General features: G+C 43.2%; 1 protein-coding gene across 3 annotated transcripts; it reads left to right on the top strand.

Annotated features, from left to right (window-relative positions):
* Positions 1–467: 467 nt before the first annotated feature.
* On the top strand, positions 468–20,199 carry LOC112241575 (GRAM domain-containing protein 2B). Of its 3 annotated transcripts, XM_042322947.1 has the most exons (13): positions 3,869–4,122; positions 10,491–10,585; positions 11,909–12,052; positions 12,193–12,253; positions 12,388–12,460; positions 12,695–12,798; positions 13,870–13,968; positions 14,253–14,393; positions 14,602–14,698; positions 15,618–15,695; positions 15,908–16,007; positions 17,455–17,558; positions 18,063–20,199. In XM_042322947.1, exons 2-13 carry the CDS (start codon positions 10,575–10,577, stop codon positions 18,113–18,115), a joined length of 1,065 nt encoding a protein of 354 aa, XP_042178881.1. In that variant the 5' UTR covers positions 3,869–4,122; positions 10,491–10,574; the 3' UTR covers positions 18,116–20,199. The 3 variants fall into 3 exon arrangements, with proteins under 3 accessions (XP_042178879.1, XP_042178881.1, XP_042178880.1); XM_042322945.1 differs by lacking the exons at positions 3,869–4,122; positions 10,491–10,585 and adding an exon at positions 468–737; XM_042322946.1 differs by lacking the exon at positions 10,491–10,585.
* Positions 20,200–20,991: the final 792 nt, after the last annotated feature.

Below are 20,991 nucleotides of genomic sequence, written 5' to 3'. Positions count from 1 at the left end.
CTCTCTCTCTCTCGTGCTCTCTCTCTCTCTCTCTCTCTCTCTCTCTCTCGTGCTCTCTCTCTCTCTCGTGCTCTCTCTCTCTCTCGTGCTCTCTCTCTCTCTCGTGCTCTCTCTCTCTCGTGCTCTCTCTCTCTCTCGTGCTCTCTCTCTCTCGTGCTCTCTCTCTCTCTCTCTCGTGCTCTCTCTCTCTCGTGCTCTCTCTCTCTCGTGCTCTCTCTCTCGTGCTCTCTCTCTCTCGTGCTCTCTCTCTCGCTCTCTCTGTGTCTCGCTCTCTCTGTGTCTCGCTCTCTCTGTGTCTCGCTCTCTCTGTGTCTCGCTCTCTCTGTGTCTCGCTCTCTCTGTGTCTCGCTCTCTCTGTGTCTCGCTCTCTCTATCTGTGTCTCTATCTGTGTCTCGCTATCTCTCTATGTCTCTCTCCTGCTTGCTCTCTCTCTCTCTCTGTGTGTGTGCTGCTTCTCTTCCTACCCTTCAATGTTGTTTTGAACTGCAGCTGTAAAAGAGAGACCTTTACACCCATTGACTGCAGTTGCTCCCGGGTTCAGCAGAGAGCAAAAAGTACACTCTCCTTTTTCTCACACACACACACACTGCTTGTGCTCGGACCAGCGGGCGCTCTCTCTCTGTAGCAGCTGAAGAAAAGGTGGTTTAGGACAAGCTTGGCTGATCATGGAGAGAGGAAACAGCCAGTGGTATGATCAGGATGCTGCAGACTGTGGCCGTGCAGGGAATGGGGCGAGGTAGGGCTCTTTATCCTCTTCACCTGTCACAGCCTACTCACTGCCTGTTTATATTCTGGACTGATCAAGGTGTAGCCGAAGTGTGAGTGAATGCCATCAATGCTTTTCCATTTTACGTGAGTATGACTTTTCTCACTCTGTGTCGACTGCGGATTTAGCCAAATTACTTCCTTGACTCCAACCACCAGTGCGTTCAGCAGGACGCATAGTTTTGAAAAGTTCAGATAGAAATAGGCTATGTAGAACAAACGTGCCTCTGACGTGTAGAATAAGGAATAGCATCAGCTCTAAATCATGGCATTTCTATCTGCGACGTTCAACAACGTTTGATTGCTGAACCGTGGCCCAGGATTAGTCATGGCCTCCATGGACGAAGTCCAGTTCCAGAGGGAGCGGAACCACCTCTAGATCACATCCTATTGGCCTCAAGTGATCTGCTGGTGACTTCCTTGGGCATACAGCGGGTTGGCTACACTTCCAGGATTACAAGCTAGTTACCTTGGAGGTTATCACCCTGATCTTTTAAAAAGTGCTTCTGGGCGGTGGGCTGCTGCTAAACCGATATAGAGGACATCATAGAAACTATGGGGGAAAACACTGTTATATGACAATGTGAATTACTTTAGTAGACTACAGTTTCCCTTATACAACTTCTAGCATGCAACAAATTGGTTGCTTGACTTTGTTATTCCCCCTGCATTTCATTGGCTGTTGCATTTTTATTTTAATTGTATTCTGTGATTTGGACCTCACTGACCACATGTTACAAGTAGGCTACAGTACGGTGGATTCTCATCTCAAACTTAGCAAACATATATATATTTTTGGAAGGCCTCTACAACAAACAGTGTAGCCAGCAAGTACTGTGTGACTGGCTGCCAGCCAACACTCCAAATAAGCACATGCACACATGTTACGTGGCAGGATCTGAGAGTTCAGCCGTCTAGGCATGCACACATGTTACGTGGCAGGATCTGAGAGTTCAGCCGTCTAGGCATGCACACATGTTACGTGGCAGGATCTGAGAGTTCAGCCGTCTAGGCATGCACACATGTTACGTGGCAGGATCTGAGAGTTCAGCCGTCTAGGCATGCACACATGTTACGTGGCAGGATCTGAGAGTTCAGCCGTCTAGGCATGCACACATGTTACGTGGCAGGATCTGAGAGTTCAGCCGTCTAGGCATGCACACATGTTACGTGGCAGGATCTGAGAGTTCAGTTGTCTAAGCATGCTCATTCCATCCCCATGTTGGCTTTGAGACCTGGCCCATGTGTTCTGTCTTCTGTACCACAGACGGGGCCCCAGACGGGGCCGGTTCTATCAGATTCTCTCATCTTCCTCATTTTAGTTTATAGAAAGATCATGCCTGTCATCGCATTTAATTGTCAGACATTCCTCAATGAGGTAGAAATGTTGAGATGTATGTTTTCACTGTAGTGCCTATACATAACATGTGTTTTCTTGCGCAGATGGGTGGGGGGTGGGGGGCATAATTACAAATCATTTGTAAGACTGCAAATTGACCGCAGGAAGCCTGACTAAAACATAATAATTTCAAACCTTGCTTACAAATAAATGTATACGATCATGTGTGTCTATTATGCATGATAGAACTTGAACAGATTTCCCCCCAAAAAATCACGGGTGTTTTTAGTCTTATGTCCAATTTAGAATAAGTTTTGCTCACAAGACATTGTCGGGCGGGTGGGGGAGGAATGCAACCAAATTGGGCCCGCTGGCTGCTAGTTGAGGAATCCTGCTCTCTGTGTTCTACCTGGACTGTACAGCCTAAAAGGAAACCATAAAGCCTTTAACCTGTGTTCCTGTAACTGTGTTAAGTGTTTTACTATTGGGAGGTTTTGCTGGTCATTGTTTGCCTTTATACAGAGCTGATCATGTCATCCCGGTGACGTAACTGTCACATGTTGCGTGATGTAAGTAGTTTTCCAGTCAACTACAATTTTGTAATTGTCCATGACTTATGTTTTATACAACACCTTATTGCTATCTGATATAATAACCTTAGTTAAAGCCTAATGCTTTTTGAAAGCACAGTTCATACATTAGTGAGAGGCATATTGACAATTATAAACTAGGTGGTACAAGCCCTGAATTCTGATTTGGCTGAAAGCCATGGGTATACCACGGGTCATTTTACTGATCTAATTACGTTGGTAACCAGTTTATAATAGCAATAAGGCTCCTCAGGGTTTGATATATGGCCAATATACCACGGCCAAGGGCTGTGTCTAGGCACTCCGCGTTGCGTCTTGCCTAAGAACAGCCCTTAGCCGTGGTGTATTGGCCATATATTACACCTCCTCGGGCCTTATTGCTTAATTCGTGACCGCTCATGTATGTCCTGAAGGAACCAGTGCAGGTCTAGAGTAGACCATGGCATATAGACAATGCTGGTATGCCATGTCTGTCACCAACGGTTAATTTGATACCGGTTTTCTAAACGGGACTCACTTGGCAGGATTTAGAGTTGCGTGTGTGGGTGGACATCGTAGAAATATTATTAAATGCATTTCAAGGAAATGACATGTGATGTGGGGCGGGGGATGATGACAGAGTAAATTCATCAGAACAACTCTTGAATTTTTTTGCTCAACAAACTACATGCACCTTTCTCACGAAAAGCAAGACCAGCAGCATAAATGATACAAATGTATCTGGTTCTACTGCAGCAGTAGAGTTCGGATCTGTACAATTCAGTTTAAAATTACACGTACCCGTGACAGTCAGATCCGACCCGTGACAGTCAGATCCGACACGTACCCGTGACATTATTTCAAATTCTTCATTTGGACCTGCTCGGGTCCGGATTGGATCTCGGGTATTCGGGTACAGGTGGTATTCGGGTACACCTCCCTGGGTTTCTGACTGTCCCTGAACTAGATGTCTTCAAGCTAAACAAGATCCACAGGCTAGCCTATATAAGAAGGATCCGTAGTTCATTCATTTTCACTCTGAGCTAGTGGAACTTTTTTAGATTACGGGAAGGGCTATTTTTTTGTGTGTTTTTTTACATGTCCCCACCTGTGCATTGCACCACTAAGTGCAGGAGGCGTGGGCCCTTAGGCTTACGTCACCCACTACGAAGTGTCACACCATTTCAACACAAAGCCACATCCTTTAGGTAATAGAACTGCTTTCACTTGAAGGATATGGCCAGACTGAACTGGTTCAGAAGTCACTCAGGAAAAACCCATTCCATTGCAGCAGTGTTGGAAAGAAAAGAAAAGCTTTTAAGTTTTCTTCAACTGTTTTGTTTTGACTGACGGCACATAATGGATTGAAGTGTGCTTGTATTCAGATAAGGTCTTGCTATGAATAGGTATATGAGTTTTCGGTCATCTGGGAGACTGCGTCTGAACGGGTAAGACTTTAGACGGCAGTTTACTCATTTGATTGTATAATTCTTCTCAGGCAAATTTATTTGGACTTCTGCACAGACATTCAGGTTGAGACCTGTTTTGTCATGTTATGTTGATCTTCGTCTAGTGTGTTTTTTTTGTAGCCTAACTCCATTGAGATTTCTATTTTCTATGTTCTATTTCTGTCCTTTTGGAGAGAAAAAATATCAACTCTGTCCTATGATTGCCTTTATGGGATTTGACTTGGGCTTGCGTACATTCTGAAATGGAAGTGATTTGAAGATGTTTACTGCAATCATATATGTTGTGATTCTCACAACTGGCACTATATATATCATTCCTCTTGGGTCGCTAAGGTTAGGATCTGTATTTCTCTATTTTAATGATAATTATGTTTATAGATCAGATAATATCATATGCATTTTACCACTATCCACAACTACCAATGCAAAAATGATCATTCTTGTTTTTTCAAGAATGATCATTTGATCATGATCAAATTCTTATTGTCAATGACGGCCTAGGAACAGTGGGTTAACTGCCTTGTTCAGGGGCAGAATAAAAGGTTTTTACCTTGTCAGCTCGGGGATTTGATCTTGCAACCTTTAGGTTACTAGTCCAACGCTCTAACTACTAGGCTACCTGCCGCCCCGATTGTTGTTGAGTCAATACATGTTAAACACCTTTTTGCAGTAATTGCATCTGTGAGTTGTCTTGGGTGAGTCTCTAACAGCTTTGCACACCAGGATGGTGCAATATTTGCCCATTTCTATTATTTTCAAAGTAATAATGGGCAAGGTGAATACAGGACCCCCAAGGGGTCCTGCTGAAAGGTGAATTTGTTTCCAGTGTCTGGTGGAAAGCTGACTGAAGCAGTTATTTTCAAAAATATATATATTTATTATTTTTGCCAGTGCTTAGCTCCATCTCGTTTATTTTTATCCTTATAACGTGTCAAGCATACCCATACCATGATGCAGTGTTTTGGAATATTTTTGTATTCTTTTGTTGTTTTCAAACTGTCATTTAGGTCATTTATTGTGGAGTAACTACAATGTTGATTTAATATTTCTCCCATCACAGCCTAGGAACTCTGTAGCTGTTTTAAAATCACTAATGATCTCATGGTAACGTCTCTGAGCAATTTCCTTTCTGTCCAGAACAGTTCAGAAGACTATTTTTGTGTCTGGGTGGTTTAAATCATCAACCACTACCTGACCATGCTTAGAGATACATATTCAATGTCTGATTGGTTATTGTTACCCATCTACCAATCACTGCCCTTTGAGGGTTTTGAAAAGTGCCTTGGTCTTTTGTAGTTGAATCTGTGTTTCAACACTTGACTGAGGGACCTGATGTATGTAAACTCAGCAAAAAAAGAAACGTCCTCACTTCAACTACGTTTTAATTTCAGCAAACCTAACGTGTAAATATTTGTATGAACATAACAACTGAGACATGAACTGAACAAGTTCCACAGACATGTGACTAACAGAAATGGAATGTGTCCCTGAACAAAGGGGTGGTCAAAATCAAAAGTAAGTCAGTATCTGGTGTGGCCACCAGCTGTATTAAGTACTGCAGTGCATCTCCACCTCATGGACTGCACCAGACTAGCCATTTCTCTTCCACCAAGGCACCTGCAAGTTCCTGGACATTCCTTGGGGGAATGGCCCTAGCCCTCACCCTCCAATCCAACAGGTCCCAGACATGAGAGATCTGGGCTTCCCATGGCAGAACACTGACATTCCTGTCTTTCAGGAAATCACGCACAGAATGAGCAGTATGGCTGGTGGCATTGTCATGCCAGGATGAGCCTGCAGGAAGGGTACCACATGAGGGAGGAGGATGTCTTCCCTGTAATGCACAGCGTTGAGATTGCCTGCAATAACAAGCTCAGTCCGATGATGCTGTGACACACCGCTCTAGACCATGGCTGACCCTCCACCTCCACATCGATCCCGCTCCAGAGTACAGGCCTCGGTGTAACGCTCATTCCTTTGGCGATAAACGCGAACCCGACCATCATCCCTGGTGAGACAAAACTGCGACTCGTCAGTGAAGAGCACTTTTTGTCAGTCCTGTCAGGTCCAGCGACAATGGGTTTGTGCCCATAGACAACGTTGCCGGTAATGTCTGAGGGCCTGCCTTGAAAAATTAAAGGAGAGCCGCACACTCTAGAAGCTCCGACGCAATAATTTAATGACTTGTCTGTCGGTTGTCTTCATCAGTGCCTTACAACAGGCCTACAAGCCCCCAGTCCAGCCTCTCTCAGCATATTGCGGACAGTCTGAGCCGTGATGGAGGGATTGTGCATTCCTGGTGTAACTCGGGCAGTTGTTGCTATCCTGTACCTGTCCCGCATGTGTGATGTTCAGATGTACACATCCTGTACAGGTGTTACACATGGTCTGCCACTGCGAGGACGATCAGCTGTCCGTCCTGTTGCGCTGTCTTAGGCGTCTCACAGTATGAACATTACAATTTATTGCCCTGGCCACATGCAGATGAGCAGGAACCCGGGGAATTCAGAGTCAGTAGAAAGGCCTCTTTAGTGTCCTAGGTTTTCATAACTGACCTTAATTGCCTACTGTCTGTAAGCTGTTAGTGTCTTAACGACTGTTCCACAGGCGCATGTTAATTCATTGTTTATGGTTCATTGAACAAGCATGGGAAACGGTGTTTAAACCCTTTACAATGAAGATCTGTGAAGTTATTTGGATATTTACGAATTATCTTTGAAAGACAGAGTCCTGAAAAAGGGACGCTTCTTTTTTATGAGTTTATGGAAGAAGTCGTTAAATCATGTCAACCCTTATTTCACAAAGTGATTCCATGTAACTTATGTGATTTGTTAAGCCACATTTTACTCCTGAACTAATTTAGTGAATAAATAATAGTATGTGAATACTTTTTTTAATTTTGAAAATTAATTTAGTAAACATTTGTATTTTCTTTTCCCTTTGACATGATGGAGTAGCCTGTTTTGTCTACATCAATGACAGTCACCAATCCATTTCAATCCCACTTCGTAACGCAACCAAATGTGAACGTTCAAGGGAGGTGAATACTTATGTTACCCATTGTACATGGGGTTTATACACTCATATTTACCCATATTATACACCCATAACCCCTACTTAATCAAATAACTGGTTTACAAAGGAACTCTATACAATGGGTGTAAGCAGTGGTCCTAGTAATTGAATTATACCTCTCTTCTCTGTATATATCAATGATGTCGCTCTTGCTGCGGGTGATTCCTTGATCCACCTCTACGCAGACGACACCATTTTGGATACAGCTGGCCCTTCTTTGACACTGTTAAACGCTAGTAAAACTAAATGCATGCTTTTCAACCGTTCGCTGCCCGCACCCGCCTGCCCGACCTAGCATCACTTCTCTGGACAGTTCTGACTTAGGCATTTGTAGTTGTCCACATATTCTGTGTCTGGCTACACTGTAAACTCTCCTTCCAGACTCATATTAAGCATCTCCAATCCAAAATTAAATCTAGAATCTGCTTCCTATTTCGCAACAAAGCCTCCTTCACTCACGCTGCCAAACATCCTTGTAAAACTGACTATCCTACCGATCCTCGACTTCGGTGATGTCGTTTACAAAAGAGCCTCCAACACTCTACTCAGACTACAACCAATTTGCTATCACAGTGCCATCTGTTTTTTCACCAAAGCCCCATATACCACCCACCACTGTGACCTGTATGCTCTCGTCGGCTGGCCCTCGCTACATATTCGTCGCCAGACCCACTGGCTCCAGGCCATCTGTAAGTCTTTACTAGGCAAAGTTCTGCCTTCTCAGCTCACGGGCCACCATAACAACACCCACCTGTATCACGTGCTCCAGCAGGTATATTTCACTGGTCATCCCCAAAGCCAACACCTTTGGCCACCTTTCCTTCCAGTTCTCTGCTGCCAATGACTGGAACAAATTGTAAAAATCTCTGAAGTTAGAGACCTATATCTCCCTCACTAACTTTAAGCAGCAGCTATCTAGAGTAGCTTACCGATCACTGCAGCTGTCCACAGCACATCTGTAAATAGCCCAACCAATCTACCTACCTCATCCCCATATTGTTTTAAACTTTTTTTTGCTCCTCTGCACACCAGTATTTCTACTTGCACATCAGCATCTGCACATCTATCACTCCAGTGTTCATTTGCTAAATTGTAATCAAATCAAATTTATTTGTCACATACACATGGTTAGCAGATGTTAATGCGAGTGTAGTGAAATGCTTGTGCTTCTAGTTCCGACAATGCAGTAATAACCAACGAGTAATCTAACCTAACAATTCCAAAACTACTACCTTATACACACAAGTGTAAAGGGATAAAGAATATGTACATAAAGATATATGAATGAGTGATGGTACAGAGCGGCATAGGCAAGATTCAGTAGATGATATAGAGTACAGTATATACATATGAGATGAGTAATGTAGGGTATGTAAATCTTATTATTAAGTAGCATTGTTTTAATGTGGCTAGTGATATATTTTACATCAATTCCCATTATTAAAGTGGCTGGTGTTGAGTCGGTGTGTTGGCAGCAGCCACTCAATGTTAGTGGTGGCTGTTTAACAGTCTGATGGCCTTGAGATAGAAGCTGTTTTTTAGTCCCTCGGTCCCTGCTTTGATGCACCTGTACTGACCTCGCCTTCTGGATGATAGCGGGGTGAACACGCAGTGGCTTGGGTGGTTGTTGTCCTTGATGATCTTTATGGCCTTCCTGTGACATCGGGTGGTGTTGGTGTCCTGGAGGGCAGGTAGTTTGTCCCCTGTGATGTGTTGTGCAGACCTCACTACCCTCTGGAGAGCCTTAAGGTTGTGGGCGGAGCAGTTGCCGTACCAGGCGGTGATACAGCCTGACCGGATGCTCTCGATTGTGCATCTGTAGAAGTTTGTGCTTTTGGTGACAAACCGTTCAGCCTTCTGAGGTTGAAGAGGCGCTGCTGTGCCTTCTTCACGACGCTGTCTGTGTGGGTGGACCAATTCAGTTTGTCTGTGATGTGTATGCCGAGGAACTTAACTTACTACCCTCTCCACTACTGTCCCATCTGTGGATAGGGGGGTGCTCCCTCTGCTGTTTCCTGAAGTCCACAATCATCTCCTTAGTTTTGTTGACGTTGAGTGTGAGGTTATTTTCCTGACACCACACTCCGAGGGCCCTCACCTCCTCCCTGTAGGCCGTCTCGTCGTTGTTGGTAATCAAGCCTACCACTGTAGTGTCGTCCACAAACTTGATGATTGAGTTGGAGGCGTGCGTGGCCACGCAGTCGTGGGTGAACAGGGAGTACAGGAGAGGGCTCAGAAACACACCCTTGTGGGGCCCCCGTGTTGAGGATCAGCGGGGTGGAGATGTTGTTACCTACCCTCACCACAGGGCGGGGTCGAGACCCAGGGTCTCAAGCTTAATGACGAGTTTGGAGGGTACTATGGTGTTAAATACTGAGCTGTAGTCGATGAACAGCATTCTCACATGGGTATTCCTCTTGTCCAGATGGGTTAGGGCAGTGTGGTTGAGATTGCGTCGTCTGTGGACCTATTTGGGCGGTAAGCAAATTGGAGTGGGTCTAGGGTGTCAGGTAGGGTGGAGGTGATATGGTCCTTGACTAGTCTCTCAAAGCACTTCATGATGACTGAAGTGAGTGCTACGGGGCGGTAGTCGATTAGCTCAGTTACCTTATCTTTCTTGGGAACAGGGACAATGGTGGCCCTCTGGAAGCATGTGGGAACAGCAGACTGGGACAAGGATTGATTGAATATGTCCGTAAACACACCAGCCAGCTGGTCTGCGCATGCTCTGAGGGCGCGGCTGGGGATGCCGTCTGGGCCTGCAGCCTTGCGAGGGTTAACACGTTTAAATATTTTACTCATGTAGGCTGCAGTGAAGGAGAGTCCGCAGGTTTTGGTTGCAGGCTGTGTCAGTGGCACTGTATTGTCCTCAAAGCGGGCAAAAAAAGTTATTTAGTCTGTCTGGGAGCAAGACATCCTGGTCTGTGACGGGGCTGGTTTTCTTTTTGTAATCCGTGATTGACTGTAGACCCTGCCACATACCTCTTGTGTCTGAGCCGTTGAATTACTTCGCTACTATGGCCTATTTATTGCCTTACCTCCTTACACTGTATATAGATTTTTCTATTATGTTATTGACTGTGCTTTTGTTTTTTTGTCACACTGATTTGCTTTATCTTGGCCAGTTCGCAGTTGTAGGCCAGTTGAGAACAAGTTCTCATTTACATGGTTAAATAAAGGTGAAATAAAAAATAAGGATTGGCTTATTATCGTTACCAAGATTAAGGTTCTACAAAATTGACCTAAAAATGTTTTTGTTTTTTTGCAATGAGGCCCTTCAATCTGCAAATAATAGGAGACGGCCATTATGAATCAGCAAACAATTGACCCGATTACTAAAGCCCATTCATGCCTCCATGTTTGTAAGGTAAGTAAAAAATAAAAAGAAGTGCTTTTTAGTCATTTTGGTAATGAGAAGGTGAAATGTTGTAAAGGGGGTATTTGAGAGTAAAAACCTAATTATGAAGGCCTATAAGTCAAGAAATTAAAATGAACTTGTGAGGACGACGACTCCTAGATTTTATGCATCATGGGTGAATAACTTTTTAAAATATATATTTTTTTACAGTAACTTGAAAAAGTGTTATGGTAATTAGTAATGTCCAGACTCATTTTATGTAAACTTCTACTATTAATAAAAATTCAAATCTGATTCATGGACAAACTACAGCAACCTATTGTTAGGGTTTTCTAAAGTAAAATTATCCAACCATTTAATCATGACATTTCAGTAAATGAGAATTTTTTGGGGGGTGGGAAAAAAAAATTGTCATGTGAAATGTATTTAAAATGAGACATCTTAGTCTTCAGAGTGATATTTGATTGTTGGCAGATGCATCATGGGTTTTCTAACTCAATATACTACTGCCATAATGAAACGCCTCAATATATAACTGTCTAGATCTGTCATTCTCATCGGAAGCCAGTCTAAGAAGCAGTATGTCTGTGCTATTTCTATGCTCCCTGGTCTAAAGTTTGGTTTTTGGGTCTTCTACTTTCTGTTTTGCACACCAACTGAAAATAGAATTTTTTTTGGTTATGGAAATTATTTTTTTGCAGTGGTTTAGATGGTACAATGATTATCTACACTAGACTTGCTTGTTTTGTCGCAAACTGAAATTAGGCGAACTATTAGTCGGCGAACTATTAGAATTTTATCAACCAGGAAATGGCGGGGGGATTTCAGCATAGTGCATCTTTTGAAACTGGTTTCATGAGAATCACCCATATGATTTGCCTACAAGGAAGCTAGTCGCCAATCACCTTGCTGTGGTTTACTAGCTAGCACCTTGCAGACTTGTCACAGTGTGTGACACACCACTTTGACTGATGATAATTCAGGCCACAGAAAAAGGGTCACCTTTTCCACTCATCATAAAGATCTTTTCTCTCATTTCACAATGAACTTGTCTCCCAGTGGCTGAAATATTCATATCCATCTTAATGGCTTGTATTTAAGGCAGCCCTCTGAAGGAATTAGGCTAGACGCCATGTTTGGAAAGCAGCTCTTCATTACATAATATTCATATTGGATACTTCATGGTTTGACAATTGTCAAGTCTGAATACAAATGGCGCATTAGAAAATAGATGTAGATGTTGTCTCTCATACATCAGTGGCTTAAGATTGATGGGTGCTTTGGTTGATCTATTTTGCCCTGTCACTGAACCCTTCTGGTCCTCTCTTCCAGCTACCAGGTGGAGAGCGGAGGACTGTCTGTGAAGAAGGAGAGTAAGACGCTGGAGAAGACCAGGAAACCCTTCAGTCTGGAGGAGACCCAACTGGAGCTGCTGCAGCAGCAGAGCAAAACTTTCACCAGACAAGCCCCTGTCAGGTAACTACACTGACCCTGTGCAACCATGTACACTCAAGACTTGGGCCTTTCATAGTCTCTTTGAAGCTAAGGCCTCTGTGTGACTCTCAGCAACCTGCTAAAGCCAGTAACGTCATGCTGATGATCTCGGTCTCCCACAGGTCTCGGACGTTCGATGTGGACAGAAGTTTGGAGAGGACTGCAAGCATCGGTTCACAAAGTGTACGTTCACTCCTCTGACCTTTTGACACTTTGTGGTTGGGATAGCTATACGCCGCTGTTTTATCAGGTGTCCAAGACTACTCTGTACTTTTAACATGGTCAATTCAGTAAGCTTTTCCTCTTCTGTTCTACAGAGTTTTATAAAGCACAACAAAACATTCCACAAGCTGTTTCCTGACATTCCAGAGACTGAAGACTTGCTACATGGTAAGTGAAGTTTTGAAAAAAATCACAAAAACATGAGCGGTGACTTAAACATTTATTTTTTATTGTTCAAACAATGGCACGGTTAAGTGGATCTGCAGGGGCCATAGTAACTGACAATGATTTATCTGGCAGTCATTTTGGCCTTTACCCACGCTGACTGACAGTGCTTGCTGTGTGTCATCACGCTGCGAGGACTTTTGTAACTAACGCTTCCTATGTCCTCCCTCTCCCTAGCATACATCTGTGCCCTGCAGAAGGAGGTGCTCTACCACGGCAGGCTCTATGTCACCAAGCATCACGCCTGCTTCCACTCCTCTGTGCTGCTCAAGGACACCAAGGTAAGCAACCCTTGATGGGCGACCCTGACCCTTGATTGTTCGTCTGTATATTTTCTCTCCATGGCATAGCAGTAGGCTGTTCTGTCTGGAATATGGACTAGGCGGTTCAGTTAAACAACATGGTTTGAACTTTGTCCTATTTGTCAATGGACAGTTTAGAAGTCCTATTACTAGCTAATGGAGATATGTCTACATATCTTTCCCAATGGTGTGTTAATGTTTAACACAGTTTATTTACATACTGAACAAAAATATAAACACAACATGCAACCATTTCAGATTTTTACTGAGTTACAGTTCGAGGAAATCAGTCAATTCATTAGGCCCTAATCTATAGATTTCATATGACTGGGAATAGAGATCTGTATCCGTTGGTCACAAATACCTTAAACAATGGGCCTCAGGATCTCATCACAATATCTATGCATTCAAATGGCCATAGATAAAATACAATTGTGGTCGTTGTCTGTAGCTTATGCTTGCCCCATACCATAATACAACTGCCACCATGGGGCATGTTCACAATATTGACGTCAGCAAACTGCTCGCCCACACAACGCCATACACGTGGCCTGCGGTTGTGAGGCCGGTTGGACGATACTGCCAAATTTAAGAAGAAAATACATTGGAGGTGGCTTATGGTAGAGAAAGGAACATTAAATTCTCTGACAACAGCTCTGATGGACAGTTCTGCAGTCACCATGCCAATTACCCGCTCCCCCAATTTGAGACATCTGTGGCGTTGTGTGCGACCACTGCACATGTTTAAAGTGGCCTTTTATTGTCCCCAGCTTCTTGATATGCCACACCTGTCAGGTGGATTATCTTAGCAGAGAAGAAATGCTCACTAACAGTGATGTAAAGAGAAATAAGCTCATGCTTATGGAACATTTCTGGGATCTTTTATTTCCGCTCATGAAACATGGGACCAAAACTTTACATGTTTATATTTTCGTTCAGTGTGTTAGTTTAACTTTGTACATCTTAAGTCATGAACAAAAAAAAAAGCCATACGTCACAATGCAGTAAGTATCAAGTGAAGTTTTGTTGCTCTTTTATCTGTTTCTACAGTTAGTGATCCCTGTGACCAGCGTGCAAATTGTGAAGAAACAGAACACTGCCCTGCTGGTGCCCAATGCCCTGTCTATCCGCACCACCGAGGGAGAAAAGGTTAGGGGTCACTTTCTCAGTTGTCCAATTGGCACAGTGCGTTGTCTGCCACCTTAATCAGATGATTAGATCTATACTGGTGGTTTAAATATCAATATTTAATAGAGGGCTGTCTAAGTCATCAGACAAGTTACGTGCCACACATTGACCTCTGATGGATGACATGTAAGATCTGAATCTGATTTAATGACTGGCTTATTTAACAATGTACATTTTGAAGGTGAACGGTTGCAGCCTCGCCTGTTCCAGGGCATCCAGGCTAAATGTCTCTCCTGTGTTTTCAGTACCTGTTTGTGTCTTTGCGGAACCGAGAGGCGTGTTACAAGCTCCTGCGGTCCGTGTGTCCTCAACTGAAGGATGGAAGTGCCAACAGCAGCCCTCTATTCTCTTCTGCAGAGAATAGTTTTGATCAGGACAAGCTGGTGGTAAGTGATAACCTTCAAATTCATAAAGATGTCATTTTATAAAGTTTTAAAGTCGGCCTAATGGATTTCCCTGAGCGACAGTACTGCAGATACTACGACAGCCCTTTGTAACCTGCTGATACTTCCTCATATTCCACTGTAGATCTTTTGGCCTCTATTTTGAAGCTGGTTTTAACCCACTGTCTCTCTCCATGGACCTCTCTCACAGAACTCCAGTCAGTCCAGTCTAGAGGACAGTTTTGACCAGCCGGACGGGTCCGACCCGAAGCTCTTCCTCGACTCACCCCCACCCAGACCAAACAAAGGTGAGTAAGCCTAACTGGAATTACCAGAGTGGTATTTTATGAAGCAGGTTTGAGGAGTTGACGAGGTAACTTTGGTCAACTCTGAGTTCATGTTGGGATAACCAGTAATACGAAGTGGGTCACGTTTTTAACCAGGTACATGTCTATGGCAACAAATCCCTCAGCACTAACCTGCTAATTCCATTTATCCTGAAGTGTCTGAGCTGTGAATAGAGGACCAATGAAATCAGATTCCCTCCCTCTTGCAACTTTGTATGACTTAATACAATTATTCTATTGATAGGAGTTGGGAGGGGGGGTTGTGCATTGATAAGCACACGGCTGTATTAACCATAAATAATCAAATAAAGACAGCATAATAACTAATAAAATAAAGCCTATTTCACACCATAGCCTGCTGAATTTGCAAGATACATTTTCTTTCATTTTGATTTTGGCACCAATGGAAAATGTGCCACTGACTCTCCTATGGATTGATGGTCCAGCATTGTCTCAATGAAGAGTTCTGTGTTTGACTAGCCACGTACAAAGTTACAGCCTGGTAGATTTGAATGTAGGATGAGCAATATCCACCGTCCTAGTACGGATGACACCGGAGTTGGAATGTGAAGCTAACTGAAGCTGGTTAGCAGAAGCTACAGCTACTCCGAAAACCCTGAGTAGATGTAGCTTGCTTCGTAGGATACCCCTCTGGCCAGTAATGGCCTGTTTCTCATTCTAGGACTAGGTTTCATATTAAGCACAATGTTCACCCTCTCCTATAGGTCCTAATGTGTAGACTAATAAAGTTTACAGTTGGCTACAAGTCAGCATTATCTGTTTGGGTATGTACCTGAACTCTATATGCAAAGTCCAAGGTCATGTTTTCAGATATGGACTGACGTGTATGCCCGCCCCCTTTTGTTCTTCTCCGACCTAGTGCCTCAAGGGAGCAACTCCACCCCTAGGAGCATAAACACACAGCAGAGAGAGAGCTCCTCAGAGGACCCCACGCAACGTAGGTCTATGTTTCCGTCTGGCTCCTTTTCTTACAAACAGAAATGCATGTGACTGTACAAAAACTTTTATGCAGCGAGCCACTGACAAGCCCGTTGTGTGTGTGTGCTGAAGTGGATTTCATTTTATTTGGCGATTTTTAAATAAAAGTCGTTCAGGCTGGAGATGACCTGCAGATGTTAACCAAGTGTCGTTCCATCTCTTCCGGGTCAGGTGGCTCATGGGTGTGGAGTGTGACACAGAACGCCTGCTCCCTTCTCATCCAGAGAGACGCCAGCAGCCTCAACACTCTTCTCTTCATCTACCTAATACTGTAAGTGACCTCTAACGTCTCAATCAAAACTTATTTATAAAGCCCTTCTTACATCAGCTGATGTCACAAAGCATGACCAGGTGGACTGGGGACAGCAAGGAGTCATCAGGCCAGGTAGTCCTAGGGCTCAGGGGGAGGTGAAATACTCCAGATATAAGACTGACCATAGCCCCCCCACGACGCACGCACACTATTGCAGCATAAATACTGGAGGCTGAGACAGGAGAGGTTGGGAGACACTGTGGCCCCGTCCAACGATACCCCTAGACAGAGCCAAACAGGCAGGATATAACCCCACCCACTTTGCCAAAGCACAGCCCCCACACCATTAGAGGGATATCTTCAACCACCAACTATCTATCCTGAGACAAGGCCGAGTATAGCCCACAAAGATCTCCGCCACGGCACAACCCAAGGAGGGGCGCCAACACAGACGGGAAGATCACGTCAGTGACTCAACCCACACAAGAGCCGCACCCCTCCTAGGGACGGCATGGAAGAGCACCAGTAAGTCAGTGACTCAGCCCCTGTAATAGGGTTAGGGGCAGAGGGTTAGAGGCTGCATAGATTTCATGACTAGAAGCTCAAAAGATGAAAAAGCAGTCTTGTTTTTTAAAAATTTGCTATCGTAAATGTTAGCAACACCTCCGACCTTTGCGGGATGCGTGGGGGATATGGTCACTAGTGTAACCAGGAGGTGAGGCCTCATTTAACACAGTAAATTCATCAGGCTTAAGCCATGTTTCAGTCAGGCCAATCACATCAAGATTATGATCAGTGATTAGTTCATTGACTAGGAATTGAGGGATCTAACATTAAGTAGCCCTATTTTGAGATGTGAGATCAATCTCTTTCAACGCTCATCCTTCAATAATCTTTATTTACTAAACACGCAGCCTATTCTGTGTTTGCTCAGTTCTGACCTGTGAGTGACATAAGGTCCAGCAGCACCATATGTAGATATAGTACTACTACCTGCTGTGAGACTACGTTTAAGCATTGGAATGTGCTCTTTGAAGACTAGTACCTTCAGAAAGTATTCAGACCCATTGACTTTCTCCACATTTTGTTACGTTACAACCTTATTCTAAAATTGATTCAATTGTTTTTTCCCATCAATCTACACACATTACCCCAAAATTACAAGAAAAAAACAGGTTGTTTTTTGCTCATTTATAAAAATTTAAAAAAATGTAAATCACATTTACATAAGTATTCAGACCCTTTACTCAGTACTTTGTTGAAGCACATTTGGCAGTGATTACAGCCTTGAGTCTCCTTGGGTATGATGCTACAAGCTTGGCACACCTGTATTGGGAGTTTCTCCCATTCTTCTCCATGCTCTACCACACGATGACAATAGATTTGGAGGAAACTAATTTTGCATGATGTAAAATGAAGCTGCATGAGAGTGTATGGGGAGTTTGACTTAACATTGTGTTTTTAGGGTGGTACTGCTGCTGCTATCGTCGGGGTACATCGGCCTCCGCATCGTGGCTCTGGAGGAACAGCTGACCTCTCTAGGCGCCCTCCCTGAATTCTCCTCACAGAGTGGGTAAGACGACCCCCACCAAACCATACCATAACCTCCACATAACATGTCACAACCACAGTACAATTAGCAACCATGTCATTTTGTTCATTTAAACTGGCCCTTTTTATATATGAATGTAAGAATGACTATTTTCATTGCCTGTCTCCAGATTCTGATGGGCTTTACAGTGGTAGGACATGTCAGTTGGCTCAAGCAGATTGAGCAGCAGCTTGGTCCAAGATCTCTGAGACATATGCTGTATATCTGTGCTGTAGTTATACACAGGTGTGATTTCAGACAATTATTAACTGAGACTTCTGATGACCTAAGATATCTTATCTTCCCTTTGTGGTTGTGCAAGTTGCCTCTCCCTCCCTTTTCAGAGATCTGACTTTCAAATTCCCGTAAGAGATGCAGCTCAGCTAATGCAAGGCTAAATCCTTTTGTATCGCAAAGAGGTGTGTTCAGGCCTTTTAAAAATAAAAAAAATTATACTCAACTGCTTTCTTTCACTTTCTTAGGTATAAAGACACATAACCCTGATTGGACGGAGGAGATGTTGGATGACATATGAGTGGAGGATGTGACAATATGGTGTCAGTTGAAGCTCTAAAAAAGAGAACTGGAGCTCTCGTGTTGAAGATATACTTTCCTCTTCTTAGAAGAACTAGGAGACATTTTGATGGTGTTCTAGTGATGGCCCGTCACCTCCCTGTATGATTTCAGAGACCGATGGGTATCTCAAAGGGCTATATTTAAGAGCGCTAGACACAGGCCAGCCACGACTCGCAGCAAGCGGAGCCAAGCCAACACGGGAGACACACCAATTACCTGCTGTGTGTCTGACTTGAAACCAAAGCCAACTGGCTCACATTGAGCACCAACTGAAGAGGGGAGGCGATAGTCAACTCAGATCAGATTGACAAGAAGCAATTTCTCAGAGGACTCTGGAATGTGTGCTCGTTTCCATTTTACGTATTCTCTTCAAGAGCATGTGGTCCGTGCAGACGACTTGATTCCAGCCTAGTCCTGGGTTTGCTTTTTTAACACCTAGCTTAAGGTGCAAGTGCTATGCAAGGCCAAATATGCAGAGTGCACAGAGATGACTGACTCTTATCTCCTACTATGGTATCACTTCATCAGAGTGTTACAAGGCGATCTGTATTTAATCTTTCACTACTAAGTCATCTGTGGGTACTCTTGAAGGATTCTTCTGGTATTTGGCCATAATGATAACAATGAATATCTTCTCTTACATGGATTAGCTAGCAGAGCAGCCATTTTGATTTCCTCTCCTGACAGTCTCTTCCTCTCCTCTTTAATATCAGCAGTATTAATCCTGCCATTGGCATGATTTAAACCTGTTTTAATGATCAATGCTTTGGGGGCCACTCCCTTGATTCTCACGGGATGTATGCATTTTCAACGTACCAAAAAGAGTACGATCAGGTTGAATGTCGTCTCTTTTGTAGAGGTTACATTTTCTGCTACGTCCATTTTTTCCTCTACTACTTTGATAAATCAAAGTAGTTTTGGATATTCCAAACCAATACTATTGTCTTGTTCAGATTTTAATATATCTGTTGATGACTTCTGTACTGTTTTAGAAGGAACTGACATGTGAAAAGCAAAGAATCAAACCTCTAGTCGTTGACAGGCCTGTTGAGAACAAACACTGATTCAGATGTTTCGGGACTGTTCAAGAGGCAACATACTGTATTGTATGTTATCGCACGTGTCTGGAACATCGGACACTTGACTGATATATTATGCACACTCATTTGAGTCATCTTGTTTGAGAGAACAACCATAAAGGTTTAACTATCAAGTGACATTGTTAGTGAGGTCCTAATTTTAAACAAAGCAAAAAATAGGTGGTCCAGAAAATGTATTTCAATATGCAATAAAGATTATCCATGGGGAGGGGATTAGCAACCTGTGGGTGTTTTTTAAATGGAGTCTGTTGTGGTGAGAATTGTTTGTTTAAATTTTTTAAAAAGAGGCCAAAATAATGGCTCTGGTGAGCAAGCGAGGGTGCTTTAAAAGTAGCTGAACCTGCCCAAATCCAAAGACATCAAATTTGAATGAGGTGGTGGGGAAGCAGGTGTTTTCATTCTTTAGTTTAGTAATTTGATGGTGCTAAGACCTTGTTCTTCTCAGGGGTGCAACCTGCCAGTTTCAGGGTCACGGCACTACTCGGGTCGGTGTTATCACGCGCATGGCGTTTGTCCTTGTCCACCACAGAGATAATGCTCAATCCACTCTTCATTGAGAATCACATTATCAGTCTGTGACTTTTGTTTTAACTAGTTTTTTTCCCGACAATCTAACATCTGCCTGACTAGCTCAATACTGGGTACTCGAAGAACGTTGAAGTGACGTCTGTTATATCCTGTAGTTGTCAGATGTTGGACTAAAAGATGTATGCCATAAAGCAGTACAGTCAGTCGCTGTCCTTCCCCACAAGTGGATAGCACGTCTTCAAATGGCAACAATGCAAGAATCTCAATGTGTGTGCTTTTGCATTATTGAAGTGTTGTAAATAATTGTCCTTTTTATTCTATTTGATTCTTGTATTTATTTGCATTCTATGTAAATCAAAGTCTCTGTGAGATTTTGCTTTGATATTGTTCAAAAATAAATCTGTTGCAAGAAGTACTGTATGTATCCTCTTTGTTTAGTGGCAAGAAAGTGTGAACCCTTTTCGAATTACCTGGATTTCTGCATAAATTGGTAATCAAATTTGATCTAATTCACAACAGACCGTGTGCTTAAACTAGTAAAACACAAATTATAATTTGTCTATATTAAATACATAATTTAAACATTCAGTGTATGTTGGGAAAAGTATGAACCCCTAGGCTAATGACTTCTCCAAAAGATAACTGGAGTCCGCTAACCTGGAGTCCAATGAGACGAGATGTTGGTTAGAGCTGTCCTGCCCTATTTAAAAAAATAAAAACTCCCAGAATTTGAGTTTGCTATTCACAAGAAGCATTGCCTGACGTGAACCAGGCCTCGAACAAAAGATCTCAGAAGACACAAGATTAAGAATCGTTGACTTGCATAAAGCTGGAAAGGGTTACAAAAGTATCTGTAAAAGCCTTGATGTACATCAGTCCACAGTAAGACACATTAAATGAAGTTCAGCACTGTTGCTACTCTCCCTAGGAGTGGCTGTCCTGCAAAGATGACTGCAAGAGCACAGCGCCGAATGCTCAATGAGGTTAAGAAGAATCCTAGAGTGTCACCTACAGACTTACAGAAATTTCTGGAACATCTCTGATGAGTGTACCATATGTAAAACACTAAACAAGAACGGTGTTCATGGGAGAACACCATGGAAGAAGCCTCTGCTGTCCAAAAAACCCCATTGCTGCACGTCTGAAGTTTGCAAGCGTGCACCTGGATGTTTTATAGCGCTAATGGCCAAATATTCTGTGGACAGAT

Source organism: Oncorhynchus tshawytscha, linkage group LG06 (assembly GCF_018296145.1).
Source record: "Oncorhynchus tshawytscha isolate Ot180627B linkage group LG06, Otsh_v2.0, whole genome shotgun sequence".
NCBI lineage: Eukaryota > Metazoa > Chordata > Actinopteri > Salmoniformes > Salmonidae > Oncorhynchus > Oncorhynchus tshawytscha.
This window is presented reverse-complemented; position numbering and strand designations above follow the sequence as displayed.

Coding starts and splice junctions, on each gene's coding strand:
- LOC112241575 (XM_042322945.1), top strand. CDS start 667: ATGGAGAGAGGAAACAGCCAGTGGTATGATCAGGATGCTGCAGACTGT. Junction 12,254..12,387: donor CAAGCATCGGTTCACAAAGT/GTACGTTCACTC, acceptor TCTGTTCTACAG/AGTTTTATAAAGCACAACAA. Junction 12,461..12,694: donor GACTGAAGACTTGCTACATG/GTAAGTGAAGTT, acceptor CCCTCTCCCTAG/CATACATCTGTGCCCTGCAG.